Consider the following 22,708-nt stretch of genomic DNA (forward strand, 5'->3'; position numbering starts at 1 on the left):
GCAAATTGAAGGGACATTGGATGCGAGGCTACCCTGTCTACCTGAAAGATCTTAGAGATAGTAAAGTCAAGTTGTATGACTCTAATTTAAGTACATCCACTATCTAAATCTATTAAGATCCTATTTATAGATTCTTATTACATGATGTGATAGTCACATTTTGATGTTTTGCAGGATCTACGAGAAAGAAGGAAGCTTAAGAAGAAGAGTGAGTTGAATCTGATCATAAGAGATGGATTTCGATCGCATGGCTTGAGGATCATATTTTTGAGTTGTTGCTTAGGAGTTATGATAGATTAATAGATTGCTTATGAAATGTCTAGAATCATAGTTTTTATGTTTGCATTATAAGGATAATTTTTTCCGCATTATCAATAAAGTAAAATTTTGTTTTATCTTATTTACTTTATATTTCCTTGCAATGACATTTATGAAAATTGGTGATGATATTTCTATTATTAGCAATGTTAAATATGGATTTGATTCTTATTTATGTCGTTTGTGGAAATGTCATAATCAACCAAGTGAAAAGGAATTCTCATCACCCAAGTTTCAATTGGATAGAAACTTGGAGTCATACAATTTGAATTGTGTGATGTATGATAATCTTGATCACTGGAAGATTATGATTAATTCGTTGATCACATATTTATGTGAATCAAAGTAAAGGACTAATGGATATGGTACACATTGATATGGACTATTTAGATCCACCACAACGGACGATAAGTCTATTCATCATGATTTACTAATGGTTCAGTAAATATGGTTATATTTATAAGATTAAGTGTGATTCTGATTCTTTGAAAGGTTTTAAAGAATGGCAGAATGAATATGAAAAATCTATTAGGCAGAAAGATAAAAGTGTCTCCAATCTGAAAGGAAAGGAGATTACTTTAGTATCATATTTTATGATCATCTTAGTCATTATGGAAATATGACACAACTGATTTTCTAAGGACATCATAGTGAAATTGTTTCAACTATGAAGAGGAATCAAACATTGTTGAAATAGTTTAATCAAGAGATGAGTCATACTTGGTTTCTGAAATCAAGTTTTAGAGTCATACTCAAGTAACTGCGAATCGTAACTCAAACTAAGTAGGTTTATAACACCTAATGAAATGTGGAGTATAAATGTTTTCTTACTCGAGCACATTTGAAATTGGTAAGTTGTGTTGTTTTGGTTGAAACAATGGATAAACTAAGACCAATTACATGAGATGTTTTCTTGTCAAGAATCCACGCTAACTTTTGAATATTTGTTTTTGCTTGTCGAGGAATGTTCCTTAACAAAAAAAACTTATATGTCAAGAAGTCAGTTGGAGTCTTATTAATCTTGAAGAGTTTCAAGAATCAATCAAGAATAAACCTTTTAGTTATCACTAGCTCAAGACCTGAGGTTGATAACCTATCATGTTAACACACTCTTGTTTCTATGCATCTTCCAGTTGAGTTGGCAATGCATGTGAGTTCTATGGTTCTCATTTGACTGCAAAAGGCAGAGCACGTTGGTTAGTGATAGTACATTGATTAATATAAGTGAGCTGCTTGACAACTTGGAAGCGCTGGTAGGCCCTTGTGCTACCAGAAGGCGAGAAATTAAGAATAAGCAAGTTCAGTCCATGAAAAGAAAAGCCTGAAATTGATTTTGGTTTTGTCCTCAACCTTATCTTATGATTGTAGTTTGGAATTGGTAAACTCACATGGATAGGAACACATACACTATAAAATCTAGGTGGCAAAAGTTTTCGCTCTAATTGATGAAAATGATTATGAGGGAACACTTTCGCTAGTAGATTGTAAATCTGATTGATATCATTATTGTTAGCAGTTGTGATAATTTCTTTCTCAAAATCGTATATGATTACGACATCCCTTTTCATAGTTCGAATTGTGAGAAATGGAAAAGGATTGTTTGAACGTTCAACACTTATTGTTGTAGGTTCTGATAGGGTTTAAAAACACACATATGATATCTAATGAATGTGTATGAACTTGAGAAGTCTAGATGAAGACTTATCAAAGCACCACGTATTAGAAATCTGAACTTTGGAAAGAAAGTCAACAATATTGATTTCTAGAAGTCCAGTTGAATTCTGGGTACATGTCAAAGCTAGTGGGGAACATAATTGTTATGCATATAGAAATATAATTATTATGCTAGTGGGAGCATATCAGTTATCCTTAGTGTTGCAAGCTGGCAATACTAATCGTAGGAAACAAAGATTTCAAATTTGTAAGTTTCAAATTTTGGAATTGTTTCGCTATGATAAGCTTAGGGGAGAAGGAACTCATATGTCATTTCAAATATAAAAGTTTAGATTGACGTTTTAATGGAACTTAGTCATGAACATATATGAACATCATGTTGAAGTGATTCAACATAGGAAATTCTATATATGGAAATATTATAGCAAGAGACTGATCAAGTATCATGTTTTTGTGTAAGACGTTATGTATCGAATCCCATATGCTTCGGATATGGGATTAATTACATATGCTATAATATTCACTTGTTCTGATTTTTCCAAATGCCTAGGTCATTCAAAGGGAAAAAGGACTAGAACAAGATGTGACTCAAGTTGCTAAACAGCTGTCAAGAACAATATGAGGTTTACCAAAAGATTGGTTGCTTGTGGACAGTTGGAAATATAACTTTGGAAGGACCATATTGACATGTTCTGAGTGGAGGCAACTCTTGTTCATAATTGATAGTCATATGGGAATATGGAAATGTTTCCATAGTGGGAGTTGCTTATTAAGAATCTACATGTGAGTTAGAAACCTTAAATGCAAAGAAGGTGTTCAAGGAGTGTACCTTGAATCTGATACTTCATTACCATCATTAACGGAGCTTATATAGGGCCAATAAGAAAGAGCTCATAACCACTACTTGTGAACAGCTCTCCTCAACTGAAGGCACACCTATTGTTACTAGAAGTCTAGTCTCTCTCATGTCCTATTTCGATCTCGAACAACAACCTAGGCGGAAAAAGAGATATTCAGAAAAGTCGAGTTCTTGTCATATCTTAAGAACCTGACTCAAAAGAGACGGTTGTAGAGAATAGGTGCAACGGGGAATCATGGGAATAACGATAGGGTACGTATGGAACATGGCCGACCAAGCTCTTTTTTCTAACGATGCTGCAATCAAACTAAAGCGCTAACGAGAAAGAATGCCTATAGATAGCGCTTTAGTAATAAGATAGGACTTTTTCTGGAATCAATTCTATGATTGAATAGCATAAGTGCTACTTAGTAGTAGAAACTCAGAGACTGGAAAGTTTCCACTATCAACTGCCATAAGAGGTCCTTTTCCAAAATAGAGAATAGGGCATGGAAGCTTTCTGCTATTAGAGGAGAGTTTTGACTGCAAGGGATCTTCAATCACCCGAATCTGATGGCAACCATTGGGATCAGTTACTTTCGAACAGTCTATTGACTCCCGAACAACTACATTTGTCCATAAATTCCCTTTTACTTCAATGAACTACGCGAAGAGGAAATCTTGGGCGCTATTGTAGTCTATATACAAGTGACTCCCGTCTGGTCAAGTAGCTTTCGCTCCTTCCTACTTACTTTATTATAATATAAGCGGGTGACCTATTGGGAGCTTTTTAGTCATAGTGGGAGCTTTCGGAAATAACTTTGCAGGACAAGTTGTCCAGTGCTTCTGCTGAGAGAAAGGGAGTCTATTGACTGGCCTACCTACGCTCGTACACATATGTAGTTCTTCTCCCAGCGCTGTAATTATTTTTGAGCTAGATCCAAAATTTGAAATAGGTTTTAATTAGTCCATAACTATTAAAAAAGTTACATATTATGCCTAAAGCTATAAAATTTGACTTTGTCCCCCCTGTTTTTCAATTTTTTACATATTCTATTCCCCCCCCCCCCCCCCCTCCCAAAAAAAAAATCAAAACTTCAAGCTCTGGTACTGCCCAAGAAGATGATAATCCAATATCTACAAGTTTGCTTTCCTTCCTTGACTCCTTGATGCATCTTCTTCTTCTTCAACCATACAAGAAACACACTCTTAGCTCACACACACACACATACTATAGAAGATAGGGTTTGCCAAAAACGATTCCAGAACTTGGAGGCTGAAAGCATGGAGGTAAAGAGTCCATAAAGATGCTTAAATACTCCATAAACCCTAAAATTTAGGGTTTTCACTTGGACACACATACACCCAGCGTACTAGGGTCCGCCCTAGTACGTTTAGCGTACCCACATGTACGCCCAGCGTACAACTCAAGCTCCCACGAATTTACCAATTTGCCATTAGGGCTTCTTAGGACTAAATCCAACCAATTCCAAGGATAAAAAATGACATATTTAAATACCAAGAGAAGGATTTGAAAATACCTGAGAAGCCGAGATTTTACATTCCACTTATACACTAAAGTCCCTATTTGTGAATTGCGTCGAACCATCTTTTTCTCAAAAATTTATTTGTCTAAACAAGCTGACCATCAAGGATGACCTTAGCTATTTTGTGCTTCCAGACTAATGTACAACTCTTTATGGGTTATGGTATAAGTCACTATACGTAGACATTAACATTTGCATAATAGGGATACGAGATACCATCAAATCCCAAATCACCAAATCGCCCCCCTTTCAATCCCCCTTCCTCCGTAAACAACAATGGCGATCGCCGGTTTGCAGAGACTCTCTTCTCAAATCTCCCGAAACCCTAACCTTTCTCTTTATTCACGCGCCATCATCTCGCGTTCATCTGCAACAACATCTTCATCGGCCAAAGTTTCAGATCGAATCGTCAAGCTCACAGCGTACGATTTCGACGGCCAAAAGCGCGAGATCGTCGGCCTCTCCGGTCAAACGCTGCTCAAAGCGTTAACCAACAATAACCTCATTGATCCGGCCTCTCATCGTCTCGAAGACATCGATGCCTGTTCCGCCGAGTGCGAAGTCAACATCGCTGAAGAGTGGCTCGAGAAGCTCCCGCCGGCATCGTATGATGAACAGTATGTGTTGAAGAGGAATGCAAGGCATAGGATTCTGAATAAACATTCGAGGTTGGGGTGCCAGGTTGTACTCACGCAGGAGATGCAAGGGATGGTTGTTGCTGTGCCTGAGCCTAAGCCTTGGGACACTCCATAAGTTCAATTAGGCGTTTGTGCTCTTGGAAATTGAATAATTTCGGTCAGTAACAATATTCGCATACCTTTCCTGGATTTGTTACTATTACAACTATTTTATGTCTTTTCATGTAATTGTGAGTTCGTCGAATTAACTCTTGTTACTTTTGTTTGAATCTTTTTGAATAATTTGATTTTATCTCAGACACAACAATTCTCATATGCTAGTCGATTGATAAGTGATCCTTGCTTATTTGGTTACCTAAATGTGTTTGTCTATATCATGCTGAATGTCGCTACTTGAATGATATCCATTTTCCTTGATTTTAACTTGAATTTAGATTCTGGTCCTTCTTGAAGATTCTACTGCCTTAGTTTTGTTATGCTAGCATGCTTTTGCTTCTTTATTTTTATACATTGGGAATTAGATGGAGCTGAAAACCACCACCAGAAAACGTTTTTTTTGTGATAAAGATTGTTGTATCCTCTACATGTTTAAATTCTTCATCATCATGTGGCTCTTGAATCTACATGTGAGTTGTTTGGCTACACCTAAGATTCTTCATGATTCCTTAAAGCACCTTCTTCTGAACTGCAAAACCCACAGCTTATAGGCAGGAAAGATTTGTTACCATGGATTGGAATGACTTGCTTTCTCTTTGTGGGATAGGTCAATTAATAAAATTAAGCAGTGTGTACTTTGAATCCATTGATTTAACATGATATCATCTAGTTTTTTCATCTCATAGTTTTAAGGTGGGCTTTCACTTTGACTTTATGTGGCTTCACCACTCATATGATGACTCTTTGGGATTCAAACTTCTCATGGTTTTGTGGCTTCACCTGGTGTTTGGATGTGTATTTTGAAAATGATTACTGTGACTTAACGAATTCCATCCAAATAGTTAAATAATGAGTTGATTAAACTTTAAAGGTAGGGACAGAGAGTAATTTTACATTTATTTCGATAACCAATTTTTCAAAACTTGTGCCTGCTTTTCCAAATCTGATTATTTTGACCTTAAGTAATCAGAAAACACTTTTACTCAAACATTCAAAAACTGATTAAATCTTTATTTAAAATGCACATCCAAACACATGCTCAATAGGTTTTATACAAGTCCTTCATTTGGCTTCTTCAGTTGATTTTCCACCATGAAAAAGCTTTGTGAAATATTATAATGACAGCCAATTGAACTTATACTCGGTGTATATATGTTAAATTTTATGACACCAAACTGCTGTTATGATTTAGGATTTAGGGTATGAGATATTTGGATTGGTGGGTTTTTGTCTATACATTAAGAATTTGTTTTATTTGCAATTTTTTTCCTTTTGAATATGTTAAATATGTCGAGAAAATGTAACATGTTTTCATTGTTTTACTATTTTATTTTATGTAGAATTTATCTAAATTGTATTTTTTTACAAAACATAGCAAGTTTGCTACATTAGTTAAATTTTACGAGAAGTGGTAAAAATGATAAACGCGTCGTAAATGCTTAAAAACTATGTTGTATGAATGTGTAAAATAGTGAAAGTGTTCTTTGAACTTTTTTGTAGTTAACCTTTATATATTTGATGAAAAACAAGTGATGGGTTCTATAAATTCATGAATGTGGTTTTATTTTTTGTCTTCCATGTTCTTCCTCTTATGCACTTTGAGGAAGCCTTAGAAATTTGAATACTCCTTGCGGTTTCTGTTTATAGTTTTATTACAAATGAAAACGTTGTAATTCTAATATATTTGCCACTTGTTTGAAACTAAAAGTAAAACGTGCCTTATTTACTTCAAAACAACACCAAAACTCAAGGTCCTTTGAGTCCACTTAAGCAGTTGAAATGTGGTTTTGAATAACATAGTCAAATCGAAGTTGCCCAGTTAGGCACCCAACAACTCGGCTTGTCGGTATTAGAGTTTATAGTTTGGTTTTTGATTTAACCAAATCGTATTTATAATTTTATATATACCATAAAATTCGATTCATAAATATATGTAGAAAGTTTAAGTGGTTGAAATTTGTTTTTGTAGACCGACTAACTTGCACCTCTCAAATTCTATTGATTTGAACCTTCAGCCTATCGACTAATGAAAATATTTCTCTCAAATTCTATTGATTTGAACCTTCGGCCTATTTGACTAATGAAAATATTTCTAACGCATGACATAGCATAGTGCAAGTCCTGTTGGTTGAAATTAATTTGTCATTAGCTTCAAACTTGGCTAACTATATAATTGGATGGCTACGATTATGTTTGGCTTACTAGCTGATAGTTAAATAATTAGCTGTTAAATAAAAAGCTAGCTGATAGCTAAAAAGCTAGCTGATAAAAAATAATGTTTGGTAAAACTAGCTGAAATATATACAATTACATAAAAGAACATGCAAGAGTATGTGTTTCTATAATTAATTAAAGGATTTATTTGGCAAATTTTAAAAAAGCTCTTAAAAAGCTAGTCTAAGTAGTTTTTCAAAAGAGTAGCTTATAAGCTACTTTTTGGCTTAGACTATGTTTGGCGTACTAGCTGAAAAGCTACCTGATAGCTGAAAAACTAGTTGATAAAAAATAACGTTTGGTAAAGCTAGCTGAAATATATAAAATTACATAAACGGACATGTAAGAGTATGTGTTTCTATAATTAATTAAGGGGTGTATTTGGAAAACTAAAAAAAAAAAAAAAAAAAAAAAAAAAAAAAAAAAAAAAAAAACTCCTAAAAAGCTAGTCTAAGTAGCTTTTCAAAAAGTTAGCTTATAAGCTACTTTTTGGCTTACCAAACACGGCAACATAAAAAAGCGCGCCAAATACAGCCTTACCAAACACGACAACATAAAAAAGCTCGAAAAATAAGCTAGCTTATCAGGTAGATGTGGCGTGTCAAACACAACCTAAGTGGTGAAAGAGTTAGGGATAAAACACTTCAAAAGAGTTGCTTTAAATTTTAAGGAAAATGACTTTGGAGGGTAACCAACTGTTGCTTTTGTTTTCATTTGGTCTCTTTCCTTTTTTTTGTACTCAATATAACATCGAACTTGTTGTTTGTGTTCACCATAACCCTTTTGACCGGTTTTTGACCAGCTATCTCCTGTGATAGCCGGTCAAAGGCTTATAGTGAACATAAACAACAAGTTCCATGATATATTGAGTACAAAAAAAGGAAAGGGACCAAATGAGAACAAATGTACCAGTTAGTTACCCCTCAAAGTCATTTTCCCCATAAAGTTAAATGAAATTAAAGTTGCGAAAGTATCAAAGACTGCAACTTTCTTTGGCCATAATGTACATGAAGAACATTTCGGAGGGGTAGCTTCGTTAAAGCATGGTTTATGCTATGCTTATTGTGGTTAGTTGTCACCACCTCTCTGCAAAAGGATATGATTGTATATGAGAGATATATTTATCAGTATAAATGTTTACCTTAAGGTATAGTATGGCGATGTGTTTGCAAAAGCTGTATGATCCTGTACATATTGATGTTGTATCTTATCCCATGAATTCGATCTTAAAGCAAAGTAAACTAAAAAATCATAGCACTTGTGATTCCACTCGTTTGTAGACTTGTCCAGAATCCATGATACAATAAATCATTTGATTGGAAATTTATAAGTAGTCATGAAATGCACCTACTTAGTCAAGATTCCCCTAATAAAATTCAATTGCATTACAAAGTTGTACATGCACGAATAATGTTATTTCGTGGGTTATGTTTTGAAGAGAAGCAAGATTGAATCTCATAAAGTCCTTAATATGAGCAAGAGATGACGTGATATTTTCTGTAAATGAGTAGAGGGAAAATGACTCAGGAGGGTAACCAATTATTAAGTTTGTCCTCATTTGGTTCATTTCCTTTTTTTGTACTCAATATACCATCGAACTTGTTGTTTGTGTTTATCATAACCCTTTGACCGGCTATCACATGTGATAACATGTCAAAAGCCGGTCAAAAGGGTAACGGTGAACACAAACAACATGTTTCATGATATATTGAGTAAAAAAAAAGGGACCAAATGCGAACAAACGTAACGTTTAGTTACCCTTAAGAGTCATTTTCCCTAAATTTTATTCATATATGCTTCAACTTTTGGGAAAGGTTTGCCCAGAGGTCGACGTGGTTTGTGGTTTGTGGCTTGGGGCCGAGATTTTACATAAGAGATAAGACAACAAAGTTGGTTCTTATAAAGCTTACCCTCATTAATCAAAACAGTCTGGTTGTTGGATTTTTTTTTTCATTTATAATCTTTTATTTCAAAATTTTAAAATGTGTTTAACCCGTAACATTTTACTTTTAAGTATAGATTGTTTGTTTTTGATTTGTTATTTGAAAATGGAACTAATTAGTTTTCGAATGTACACTTAAGTATTATTTTAAACAATGTGAATGCATTATATGTTTTGATCTCTAATGTTTTCATATGATTAAATCTAGCGGTTGCATCTCCACGCAATACAATGGAATATGTAGAAATGATTAAATAGAAAAAATGGCAAAATATTTTTGGATCATATTATAGAATTTGAATAAAAATTTGATTAGAATTGTACACATGAGGAGTAAAAACGTCTCCAATAGTTAACCTATATTATTATATAAAATTATTGTCACCTCATCATTTCATTAATTTTAACCTATAATTAAATAGCACCTAATCTATCATTATCTATTTAAAATGTTCTATAAATTCTCTACTATTTAATTAGTCATTTTTTAAACGTACATCATATTTTATAGACGTTGAATGCCACAAACAAAAATAGAAATAAAAGTATATACCGGGTCTTCATTTTATAAACATAGAATACGAAAAAAAAATTAATATGTCATAATTATAAAAAGAGATTGAAAATATTATACACTTGTTATAAATTTATATTTCAAAAATAAAATATCATTAAATATTTGATAAAAATAATTAACTAGTAAATAAGTTAAAAATATTTAAAATTAAAATATAATTAAAGGTAAAATGAAATATGATTAGAAGATGAGGGGTTAAATATATATATTGACTATTAATATATATATTGAGTAATATAAAAAAGTTAAAAAAAACAAATAAATTATTAGCTCCAATTGTAATAAGTTATGAATAGAATAAAATAAATAATAATAAGCTATAAGATAAGCTCCCGTCATAGATGTTCTGAGATTATTAATCAAATTATGTAAAGTATTTTAATATTTTTTATGGATAAACAAGAACTCGGCCAAGTTTCGTATTTTGGTGATATTTTCTGTTGAGATAAATTACAAAGAACTTATCATTGAACTTGTTAATATATATGATTACTACAATTTACAACAATGCAATTAGTTTGTAAATCGAATGGTATTTTAGGTATCAAGTTCAATGGAAATTATTTACAATTATTAAATTAACCTTCGTAAAACTTCATATTTCAATAGTATGATATATACGAACATACTTTATATTGATATAAAAAAATATTTTTTAGTGATATACACAAAAATAAAATTTAAGACCGAAAATATGTCATGTTTGATAGTAGTATATATTAAGACAAATTTAAATAATTATTATGTGGATAAAGATGAGACATTGTCAATAATATATTTGAATTTATACCCAACATTATGTAATAAAAATTATGATAGATAATTAGATTTTGCAACTTTAATCAAACATAACATCAACAAATTAAAAAAAATAATACAATTATTGTTGAGGAGATGCAATTTGTTAGTAATAATAATGGCTATATACATGTCCGACCCGTAGGGTGTGCACTTGCACAGGCCCGAAAAAAATAGGGCCAGAGTTTTAGCCAACTTATATACTAAATATGTTAATATAGATTACATTACGACATAAAAATTAGAAAACGTTTTCTTGTTCACATGGTAAATGGTGCTAGTTATATCACAGTCTTCTAAATCCAACCTATGTCCGATACTTGGAATCTACAACTTTTTTTTTTTTTTTTTTAAATGTAATAATCGTTGTTTTAGTAATAAATAAATTTTGCGTGTACATAAACATGGTTTAATTCTTGTTACCCCCACCTTCGATCTAGCTTTTTATTAATAGTTTTTTTTCCCTTACCCCACCTTTTTATTAATTAGTTTTTTTTTTCTTCCCATATGTTGTAATTGTTTCTTTATTTTTTTTCTAATTGCCCTCACTCACTTTAATTGACCAATTTTTTTAGTTAATCAGATTTCTTTTGTTTTTCAACTTCGTCCTCACATATTAATGGATTATACCATGTATTCTTGTGTTCGTCCTCACATATATTAGAGCCCATCTTTTAATTTTCGTATAGGACACTCAAAATCAAAAGACCAGCCCTGGTTATATACTTATTTTAACTATATCATTGACATGTATTTTTAAAGTTTAACAATTACTGAAAATAACATCATACTTTGTGTCTTTAATGATGCATTTTAGCGAACACAATAATCATTCATATAATTTTATCCAATTTTAACTTCTAAATTTAAAAATAATAACACAAAACAAGTTTTGGCTGTCACGTCATAAAGTGTGCTATATAGAGAAAATATGTTATTATAAAAGTATTGATTTTTATTTAGTAATTTCTAGATTACTTAACATATATCATCACCGACTTATTGTTGATCTTCATCAACTAAGTTCGGTGTTTCTTCATATTCATTGATCCAACGTTTTCTTCTTCATTGATTTAGATCAATGTCTTCTTGATCCTCATTGATTTAGATCATAGCCTTCTTTATCTTAATCGATTTAGATAAAAGCCTTACCCATCTTTATCGACTTACGACAAATGGCATGTCATTCACATTCTTTGATTTGTCTACCGGTGTTTGCTTCATTTTTAAGTCCTATCTTCTTTGTTTTCGTCAAAGTTAGGTCAAAACATTATAAATTTATAATGTTTGCAACCACACCCAAATGTATGACCAATATCATTTACAATATCTTGTTTGTTTTTTTGGTTGATCCTAGAATCAATACGAAACTCATAAACAAGTTTTTCATTTCGATCGAACTAGATTTCAACTCTTTGTGTTTGTGTTGACCCTGAATTGTAACATCTATCGTGGGTACTTTAATAGACGTGCCATGGTTCTTTAAGATGTAGTACGGTGTTGCTGAGATATAGTCATATAATAATGTCAAACCAAGTTATATACTAAATTTAAATAAGGGTACCCTTTAAATAAAGCAGTAATATTATATTTTGTAACAGTATATTATAAACAATAAATCAAACACTGCAAAGAACCGATAATCTAATTCTCATCTAATCAAAACGCGTCAAACTCTATATCTCGTGCAGTGCACCACTTCGAAACTTCCGGTAACTTTGGGTTTGCATATATCCCTCATTTCTTTACAACAAAATGTTCTGGTCTAACTTTCCCATTTGTAATAACATAAAACATATATCGACCTAATTTCTATTCGGTTTTCAATCTCTGAGAAAATATATGAAAACAATAATCACGAAACGTTATCAAAGAATGCTTAAAACTACATATATATGAAGCCAAAAAAATAGTCAAGATCACATTTAATCAATGACTTGTTTTGATTTATTCAAAAAAAAAAAAAAAGAACAACTTTTACGGTGTTCACATTTGAAAATTAACCACAAGAATTTGCATCGATCACCACACAATCCACGACTTTGACGGACAACCATTCCATCCCTTTTTCTGACTTCTTTAAATCCTCCATCCGATCTCCTTTCAAAAATCATCGTTCTCGTGTTCTCGAGCCGATCCCGACCTGACTCATTTTCGGACTTCTTCTCCCTCCACCTTATTCCTCTTCGCCAGTCCATCTCCTCACCCACCACTTTCCACCTCCCACAACTCCCATTCCTCCATGGATCTTTCCGATCTTCATCACCTTTTCCAAATGTTCGATCACAATGGTGACGGAAAGATCACAAGACAAGAGCTATCAAAGTCTCTTGAAAGCCTCGGGATTGACATTCCTGATCCTGATCTTGAGCACATGATTGATCATATCGACTCAGATGGTGATGGGATGGTGGACATAGAGGAATTTGAGGTGTTGTATAAGATGATATTAATGGAGGAGGAGAGGGACGAAGAAGAGGATATCAGAGAGGCGTTTAATGTATTTGACAAAAACGGAGATGGGTTCATTTCGGTTGAGGAGCTTCAGTCAGTGTTGATGTCGCTTGGGTTGAGACAAGGTCAAACCATCGAGGATTGTCGACTCATGGTTAATAAGGTGGATGTTGATGGCGATGGGATGGTGGATTATAAAGAGTTCAGGCAAATGATGAAAGGTGGTGGCTTTTCCAACTTTGAAACCCTTTGACATTAATTTTCATTCGTGTGAACGTTCTTTCTGTTACCATCTTGTTTGATCATCATGTATCTTTCCGAATTTCAATTTCAATCTAAGAATCTAATCGTTTATTTATTATAATTTTGTGGTTATACTTTCTCGTGTTTGTGTTCTTTGAATCGTAAATCACTACTCAATTGGAACAAAACCATAATTGGAACGACCCAACCAACTTATAAATTTATGGGTCGCAAAACGTTTTTGCAATGGTTAAAGTTTATCAAAAACATTGGAATTCAAAAGAATAGGGATATGAAGAAATTGTAATTTACAATGATTGGTATAATATAAAACATGATTCAATCACATTACTTTACAATGATTGAGTGATGCGTGAACAATGGAAAAAAGTAGGAATACGGTTTGTTTTGATGGGTTTATGAAGAAGATTTGATATTTTAATGAAAAAAAAAACAATGGAATTCAATTCTCACCATCCTCGTCTATCAACAATGGAATTCGAGATTCCAGTTCCTCAGCATTCCACCAATATCCGCAAACCAAAGTTACCAAACACACACTAGAGTTAAACATACATTTTGTTTTAACAGAAGAAATTAATATAACAAACTCATTCAATGTATATTTATTATTATACTATATATTAAAATTATCCATCCTTAGCTACAGTAAAATGGCTAAGGTTTGGCATAATTGGTCCCTAGGTATTTGATTTTGGCAAAAAGCGTCCTTCATTATGGGGGTTTGTTATGTTCTGGATTTGTTCGTTGGCATTTTTCTTCTGGGCACTTTATGCCATTTTCTCCGTTCTTTGTCGACACATGTTGTGATTCTCAATCCACCGCTTCAGTTGTCCAATGGTTTTGCTCCACCGATCGTTACTTTAAGCTAACTCCATCATACGTCTCCTTCATCTTCACATGGAAAATAGACATTGACGGAGCGCGGTGCCAAAAACTTGCAACCGTACAACTTCTCCACACCACCATCATCGATCCTTCATCGACGTTCTTATCCAATCCGTTGTTACAGCCATACATACGATTCGCCCTCCCTCTCTCTCGATTCCAGATTGCTCAGGTTACTTCACTTCCGATTGTCCTTCTTTCTACTGTCAGTTTTTTGAATCGAATTTTAGGGTTTTTTTTTTCATGTAACATAGATGGGTTCATTTTATGCCATCCTAAGGTTACTTCCACCGACTCACCATCATCGATTCGAACACCAGTGTTTATGCCGATATTTGAGGAACTTTCTTGCTTATTTAACAACTTATGGAGGACTACATCTGATTTGGAGAGATTAGAAAAGATGATATATCATTCAATTCGACTAGCAGCAGATGTTCATCGACAGGTTTAATATTTTACATAAATGTTTTGATTTTAATTATATTTTTATTTTCAGAGTATGGAATATTTATTTCTACTCTTGTTCTTAAATATGCAAGTTGAATAAGTTGTTCAGGGTATGTATAATCACAGAGCATATTTTCCTCTCACAGTCCCTCTCTAACCCTAAAAACTGAAGAGAGGAGCATGGCGATTTTCATATGCGAGAGGTATGGGAGAGACAATGGAAACAGGATAATCGAAGGGGGGCATTGAAGGCAGAGACTAATTGCAACTTTTTTCACTAATGCCTAATTGATTTGTTAATGAAATGTCAGGGAAAGCTATCAGATGTTCAGGTAACTTTTGTTTACTCATGTTTCAGCACTCTGATTATAGGCTTTTGGCTTAAAACTATAGAAAATTTGTTTTAAGTTTTGATACATTATGTTTCTCTGATTATCAGTGCGGGGAGCAGATGGAACTACAACATAATATGTAGGTAGTGCACTATTCTTCTTTCTGTTTTCTATGTCTTCCCTTTTCCATCTTAGCGGGTAAAAAAGTTTTCAATTGCTTACTTGCTCCCACATGTGATTGTAGTTGAATAAGAATATGGTGTTTGGATGGTAACATAATGCTTTTCTTTTGATTTACTGTTGGACAGACTACGTTATTAAAAGAATGTAAAGTTTCTAATTTGTACAATGATATCATATGGCTTAACATTATTCTTAATGGATCTATCTTTGGATCCTACGCTTTGGATATAATCAATGTTCGTATACAGCTTTTCACTGAATTTTATGGTGGTTTTATAGTTGTATGTTATTCATATTTGCAGGTTTTGAAATACAATATAGCAGCTGCTCATATTAGATAATTATGACTTTTTTGGTTATAGTAGCCTCATGGCTCTACAACGATTTAGATTATGTTGCCATCCAAACACTTGCTTTTATGCTCAGTGGAGAACCTGATTTAAATTTAGGCTCTACACAAGATGGCCTACCATATTTTAGGCAACAAATGTAATGTTCCAACTCATTCTTCATTTTCCATTTAAAAGACATTTTTTTGCATCTTCAACTTAAAGAAATGGTTTTAAAATACAAATTTAATCAAAAATATAGTTTTAATTAACTTATTTAGACAAAATAGTTTTAATTTTGACATTCAAATGTGATGAAATGATAGATTTGTCTTTCATATAGCATTTCCTATACTGCTTCAACTTTGAAGGTTTGCTTCTTCTTATTTTACTCTTTTCATTTTAGCAAATCAAGTTTTCTCAATTCTTAATATTAAATTTGATAACGTTTATTTTTTTATTGAAAATTACAAACACTTTTTTTACGGTATACTATATTTTTTTGGATAATAGATGGTATATATATATATATATATATATATATATATATATATATATATATATATATATATGTGTGTGTGTGTGTGTGTGTGTGTGAAAAATTGCATTTTAGCCTAATAACCATTTCAAGTTTCATAATGTTCCCATATTATTCAAAGTTAACATAAATGCTTCGTCTTTTACTAATATTACAAAAATGCAAGGTAAGATAAATTGGTGAATTTTATCGGAATGGTCCATGCATATAAAGTTTTTCAGAAATGGTTCCAGTTCAACTATTTTCATGTCTATTCGTTAGAAAATATGGGTATATCAGATTTTATGAAAGAACAATTCATTTTAGAATAAACTTTTAATGATTTGCATATGTTTTTTTTAATAAATATGCACAACTCATGCATTTCATAAAAGTACAGTGTTAAGGGATTAGGAGAGCCAATGCGTTAATGAAATCGTGAAAATAGTGAAAAAGAAGGTTAGATTTCCCTGAAATATTTTAAAAAACATCTATTTGTTAAAATTTATTAATGTAAATTGTTTTCTTTAACTGCAGCCTGAACTTCATTGAAAAGAGAAGATATTACTTACAGTGATTTTCATGTGAGAGTTATGATTATTCATTGTTTCGCTTTCCAGATTTACAGAAATGCAAAGTACACGTGCAACCATGGATGTCCATTCATAAATGCTTACTGAACTTGATCCACAAAAGAAATAGGTAATTTATTTACGAGAAATGTATAAATTGCCCTTTTCTCTTAATATTGACTCTTTATTTTGTATTGGAACCAGGGATTTTGGAAAAACTTTATTGGAGACTTGGTAGAATTTTTTGTTTTGTTTTCTACATCGAATTTTAAATGAAACTTGAAGGAGAATTACAATCTTTATGTAATATCCGTACAGAGCAGTTCACTCATCTCTTGAAACACATTACTATACTTCCAAGTGCTTTTTCATCTTGAGTAATTCCGTTAATGCTTACATTTCTTTATATAGCTTCTGGTTTTCGGTTGCAAAGAATAGCAACATACTTTACCGTGGCTACCAATTCAGCCTATATACTATAGTTTCACACAAAAGTGATACCTTCCAACCCCCGCAACGCGGGGAAACCCTTCTAGTTCTAATAAATAAAGATCTATTTTGTCATATGTCAATATCTTTTTACACTTATTATTATATGGTATTTTTGAAACAACTAATATTCACATGTTATTATTATTATTATTATTATTATTATTATTATTATTATTATTATTATTATTATTATTATTATTAGATTAAAAAGCCACATAATTATATATGTAAAGTATTAAATATAATAAATATGATACTAAAATTCCAACGAATTCATTCATTCTTTTTTTTTATTTTAAAATTTTACTGTAAAAAATACTTATTGTTTACACGTTAATATTTAATTTTTTTTAATCAACCTATGTAATACATAAGTTTCACATATAATATAAAAGGTCTTAAAATAACCACAACATTATAAAAAAAGCTTGATAGGAAAGTAGGAAACCAATACAAAAACTATTATTCCTATTATTATTATTTTTTTAATTTACAAATTCTCAAAGAAAAGTAATATAGAGATCAAGGGTAATTTTATAGAATTTAAAAAGCTTAATTAAATTTTAACTATTTGAAAAAGTGTGAAAAGTAATATAGAGGTCAAGAGTACCTTTAACAGTACTTTTTTTTTTTTTATAAATGTTTTATTATTATTTGAAAAAGACAATAATAGTCTTTTTTTCAATCATGGGAAAATTGAGTTCTTTGAACATACCACTCCAACCATTTAAACGTCTTAACCCTAAGTCCCTAACATCATTGTTTGAAATAAAAAATGTGTAAAGAATGGTGCAAAGATGAATCTCCAACCTTATACAGTATTACATTTTACATCAAAAACAATATCCTAAATGTGTTCTCTTTTTGTGGCTTATTTAGATTTTCAAAAACACTTTTTCATTTATTATGTTTTTTTATATATAATAAAGTTGTTTTGTAACCTTTTGTTACAACTTTAAAAATATATTTAAAACAATCATTACATCCAAATATAGTGATCAGATATATTTTATTTCATTCAAATATATTTGAAATAATTTTTATATTTAAAATATAATTATACAATTAACATGACTCAAAATTTATAAACTCAACCTTTAAACAACTAAGATAAACTACATATACGTTAACTCAAACTTGAATGACCAATAATGACACACAAAACCTTAACAACACCTAATTTGACAATAACGAAAATATAAAACCAAAAAAGTTGGTGTTATATTATTTAAGGTGGACAATATTGTGTTTGGTTTGACGAGTGATGAGGATGTACCATCGGTACCTCCATGAATACCATTCCCACCATAGAATTGCTTTCAAAATGCTTGTTTCAGCAGATTGGATAATACGCTCCATCATTTTCAATCTTTGCATTGTATGTTTGTATATTATACTTATACCACATATAGTTTTGTATATTTTTAATTATTTTATGAATTAGTATTGTATGTTTTTAATATTTTATGAATTAGTTTTGTATTATTTTAATTAGTTTGTGTTTATTAAATTAAAAATCTAATGGATTGAGAGAGATGAGAAAAATAAGTTTTCATATGTTGTAGGACCGAAGGATGAAAGTGAGAATAAGAAAAAATTGATGTGAGAATAATATGACAAATAAGTTGAAAGGAATAGAAAGTATAAACTCCCTCCGTCTTAATTTAAATAACACCAAATTTGATGTAAAAATTGTGTTTGTTAGAATGTATTTACATCATCTTTTACATAAAAAATGCCAACATAATATATGGTATTAGGTTGGCCATGTCCTCCTACAAATGATTCCTTTTATAAGTTTTATACATTTTGCCTCTACATTTAAAAATAACATTTCATTTTAAGATATTTTAAATCTTAAGGGGAGTTTGAGATTGTTTTTTGAACTCTAAAAATACTTTTGGACAAAAACGTTTATTGACTTATGATAGTGATAAAATGAGTTTTTAAAAAGTTTTTAGATTAGCTTTTGTAGTGAAAAAATTAGTAAGTCTATGAGTTAAAAATATTTGGCTTAAAATCTCGTTTTTTTTTTTAAGTTATTATGGTTAAAAAGCTAAAAAAAAATTGCAAAAAAAAGCAAGTTTTACATATTTTTTAAATCTCTTTTTTGAAGGATTTTTGAAGTCAGTGAAAAAATCATTTTAGAAAATGTTTTTGAGATTGCCAAATAATTTTTTTGATTTATTGGGCGTGTTCGGCACGGAGCGTTTGGGAGCTTCTAGCTTCTAGCTTTTGACAAAACGTTTCGTTTAAAACAAAAAATCTCGTTTGACTCTACAAGCTTCTAGCGTTTAGTTTAATTAAAACGCTCCAAATCCAAAAGCTACTTTATGTAACGTTTAACAAAACGCTACAAGCTACCCGCTACCAGCTAGTTTTGCCGAACACGTCCATTGTCTTAAAAAAAACCAATAAATTGATTTGAAAAACAATCACAAACACCTTCTTAATCATATTTGCATTTTAAATGTTCATTATCATCAAACTAGTTAATCTATTTTACTACATATACGAAATAATAATAATAAATATACTTTATAATAGATAGATGTATATCAGTATATGTAAAGTCATATTCATTTGAGAAATATATTGTTTGTTTAAAGTGACAAACTAGTTAATACTCCCTCCGTCCCAAAATTATAGTCCATCTTTCCTTTTTGGTTTGTCCCAAAATAATAGTCCACTTCTAAAAATAAATAACATTTTTACCAAAATACCCCCTCATTATTACTTAACCAACTAAGCATTTAATTGGATATTAAATGCAAAGTAAGGGCAAAACTGTCATTTTATTATATAAAGTTAGTGGTAATTAATGTTTTTCTTAATCTGTGTGTTTTTTGTCTATAGACAATAATATTGGAACGGAGGAAGTATATTGTTTGTTTAAAGTGACAAAAACTTTGAAAATAAAGATATCTATAAAGGTTTCTATTATAATTTTTTATTTTTTATTTTTTATTTTTGTCTTGTGGTTATATACTCAATACAACCATCTCAATGTACTTGATTTTGAAAGATATATTGAAACCCAAAGCATGAAGAGAATAAGGAAACATTTAGAGTGGTTGTCTATGGATGCAAAATCAACGAATAATAATTATTATATATCGAACTAAATGCAATTGACAAATGAACAGTAGGTTTTTTCATTTTATACTTTTACCACAAAGATTTTGGATATTGCCACATTTAGTCCCTAGAGGTTTTTTCTTTACAAAAAGGTCCCTATGTTTAAGTGTGGTTTGGGTACTGCCACATTTAGTACCTAAAAGTTTTTTTTTTTTTTAATAAAAAAAATCCTGCGTTTAAGTTTTTTGTATGTCGGCAGGTTTGACCCCTAACAGAAAATTTACAGATTACATTCCCCACAATATATTGTCATGTTTAGTCTCTATTTTTTTTTGTTTCACACTTTGACCACATGAATTTTATATATTTGCATAATTACCCCCTATATTTTTTGCAGTTACGTAAGTTTTGTCCACCCGTAAAACAGGGATAGTAACCTACTAGTTTACAGCTAAAAACAAACAATGTAGGACAGAAAATGTATAGTAGCACCCCATCATATTTCATTAAATAAAAATGGATGTTAATATAAATATTCAAAAACAAGATAAATATTCAGAATAAAGTCCCTTGTAACTATTACATAAATATACACGAGGCGATAAAGTTATTCAAAAACAATGATCGTTGTAAAGCCATCTACAATATTCATCAATAACCACTATAATTGGGTGTCACATAATCACCATATTTTTATCACTAACCATGAGATACCTACCACTAAACACACCATAACACTACTCCACCTCATTTTTTTCTAATTAAATTTAATTAAAAAATACATTAAAAACATATAATTTTTTAATACTAGTTTTTCATTAAATTAATATATCACATTACATTAAAAAAATAACAATAAAAAACAAAATAAAAATAAAACACATAAAACTACCAAACATAACTAAAAAAACTACCCTCTATTCCTATATTGGGTTCGAACGGACTATTTCATCGCGAGAAAAATCTACAAAACTTCACCTTCAAGATCGTCCACTTTCATCTTCAAAATCTCTATATCGGTTTTTGTTTGAAGTGTCGTTTGCGCCTCTTGGAATGTCGTTTGCACTTCTATCATTTTTTGTTCCACCGACTCAACATCTCCGACTTAGTTTCTTAAATGTGGACATATTGATCAAATTTCTCTCCAAAATGATGAGTAACACTAGAACCCGTAGCCGACAGATCGATTGGATCATCGTTGATGTCGATGTGTGTCCGTCCGTCCGATTGTTGGGAAGTTGCATCTGGGTTGGCGTTGTTTTTTCAAATTGATCAATGGCCGCCTTGAAGACATCGAAATCGTTTGACCCGCTTTTGCGTATGTTTTGGAAGTTGTTGTAAATTCCTCAAAATTCAGTGCATTTTAGTCGAATATCACGCCACTTCGAGCTAATTTGATCCGGATTTCGACTTTCTTCCCGTTAATGCATAAAATACACTTCAAACATTCTTCCATAAACAATTGAATGTTTGATTATCTCCTTCAATTGGGTCTTAAGAAGCCGAAACCCACACCTTCGCTAGCTTTTTTCTTCCTCTTTTGTCCATGGTACCCTTTCTTGGGTAGTGAGGCGAGCCGTTTTTTTTCCTTTTTGGTTGAGGTGGTGGTGGTGAAGATTGTGTTTCCGAAACAAAATTTGACAAATGAGGTGGTTGTGATTGTTAAGGTGGTGGTTGTGACGATCGTGAATGGAATTATTGTTGGAATTGTTGAAATTGGTGGAATTATTGTTGAAAGACCAAAAAATGTTGGAATTGTTGTTGAAAGACCAGGAAATGTTGGAATTGTTGTTGGAAAAGTGGTATATGTTGGATAAGGGAACCGGTTTGTAGCAAATTCATAAAACCACTTTAAAATGATTCCATGGTCAGGGGTTGTATCTAACGCAAAAGCGTTACCAGGTTTGTGGTTTCTATAGTTTTGGGGGATATTTTGGTTGGGAACCATTTTTGTTTTTTTTAACCGACAAATATAATATATAACTACTCCTAAACTAACACTTAAATTCACCTATGTCCACGACAGGACTTGAACCCTCAACCTCAAGGAGGGAAGACACCACCCGATACCGCTAGGCTAGAAGCCCTTTGGTGGGAACCATTTTTGTTAGGTGTGAAAATGTTGTGTGTATATTGTGTATAGAGCAAGAAAAGAATGATGTAAAAAATATGGGTGTCTAGTGTGGTATTTTGAAATTTATCCGTTCAACAGACGGTCAAAATCAACCGAGCCTTCCGATTCGTCGTTGCACTTCGTCCTCCCCACCACGAAGCTCCGCAAAAATGTTGGACCACAATCGTCGAGGATGGTGTTCACGGACCACGATCGTGGCCAACTAGACCACAAAGTCATTCGTGCTAGGTATACATGATGGTCTAACTTGCAAAGCTTTACAACTAATTTAAAAGCATACAAAATCTTCCTTATTTTTGTAGTAAACGATGAT

At 31.8% G+C, this 22,708-nt stretch overlaps 2 protein-coding genes and 1 long non-coding RNA gene across 13 annotated transcripts; all 3 read left to right on the plus strand.

The window, feature by feature from the left end:
• Positions 1–4,487: 4,487 nt before the first annotated feature.
• LOC111903956 (uncharacterized) lies at positions 4,488–5,330 on the plus strand. Its single transcript, XM_023899734.3, has one exon. It carries the CDS (start codon positions 4,654–4,656, stop codon positions 5,128–5,130), a length of 477 nt encoding a protein of 158 aa, XP_023755502.2. The 5' UTR covers positions 4,488–4,653; the 3' UTR covers positions 5,131–5,330.
• A 7,491-nt stretch (positions 5,331–12,821) lies between these two features.
• Positions 12,822–13,514, plus strand: LOC111903968 (calmodulin-like protein 3). Its single transcript, XM_023899743.3, has one exon. It carries the CDS (start codon positions 12,945–12,947, stop codon positions 13,407–13,409), a length of 465 nt encoding a protein of 154 aa, XP_023755511.1. The 5' UTR covers positions 12,822–12,944; the 3' UTR covers positions 13,410–13,514.
• Positions 13,515–14,162: 648 nt separating this feature from the next.
• LOC111903954 (uncharacterized) lies at positions 14,163–17,044 on the plus strand. Of its 11 annotated transcripts, XR_006186723.2 has the most exons (7): positions 14,165–14,480; positions 14,563–14,756; positions 14,905–15,090; positions 15,198–15,762; positions 16,520–16,578; positions 16,657–16,821; positions 16,896–17,044. It is a non-coding gene; the product is annotated as an uncharacterized LOC111903954 (long non-coding RNA). The 11 variants fall into 11 exon arrangements; XR_008226282.1 differs by having other exon boundaries at positions 14,164–14,480; positions 15,198–16,578; XR_008226288.1 differs by having other exon boundaries at positions 14,164–14,480; positions 15,198–16,578; positions 16,740–16,821.
• The last annotated feature ends 5,664 nt before the right edge of the window (positions 17,045–22,708 follow it).

This window comes from Lactuca sativa, chromosome 9 (genome assembly GCF_002870075.4).
Source record: "Lactuca sativa cultivar Salinas chromosome 9, Lsat_Salinas_v11, whole genome shotgun sequence".
Lineage (NCBI taxonomy): Eukaryota > Viridiplantae > Streptophyta > Magnoliopsida > Asterales > Asteraceae > Lactuca > Lactuca sativa.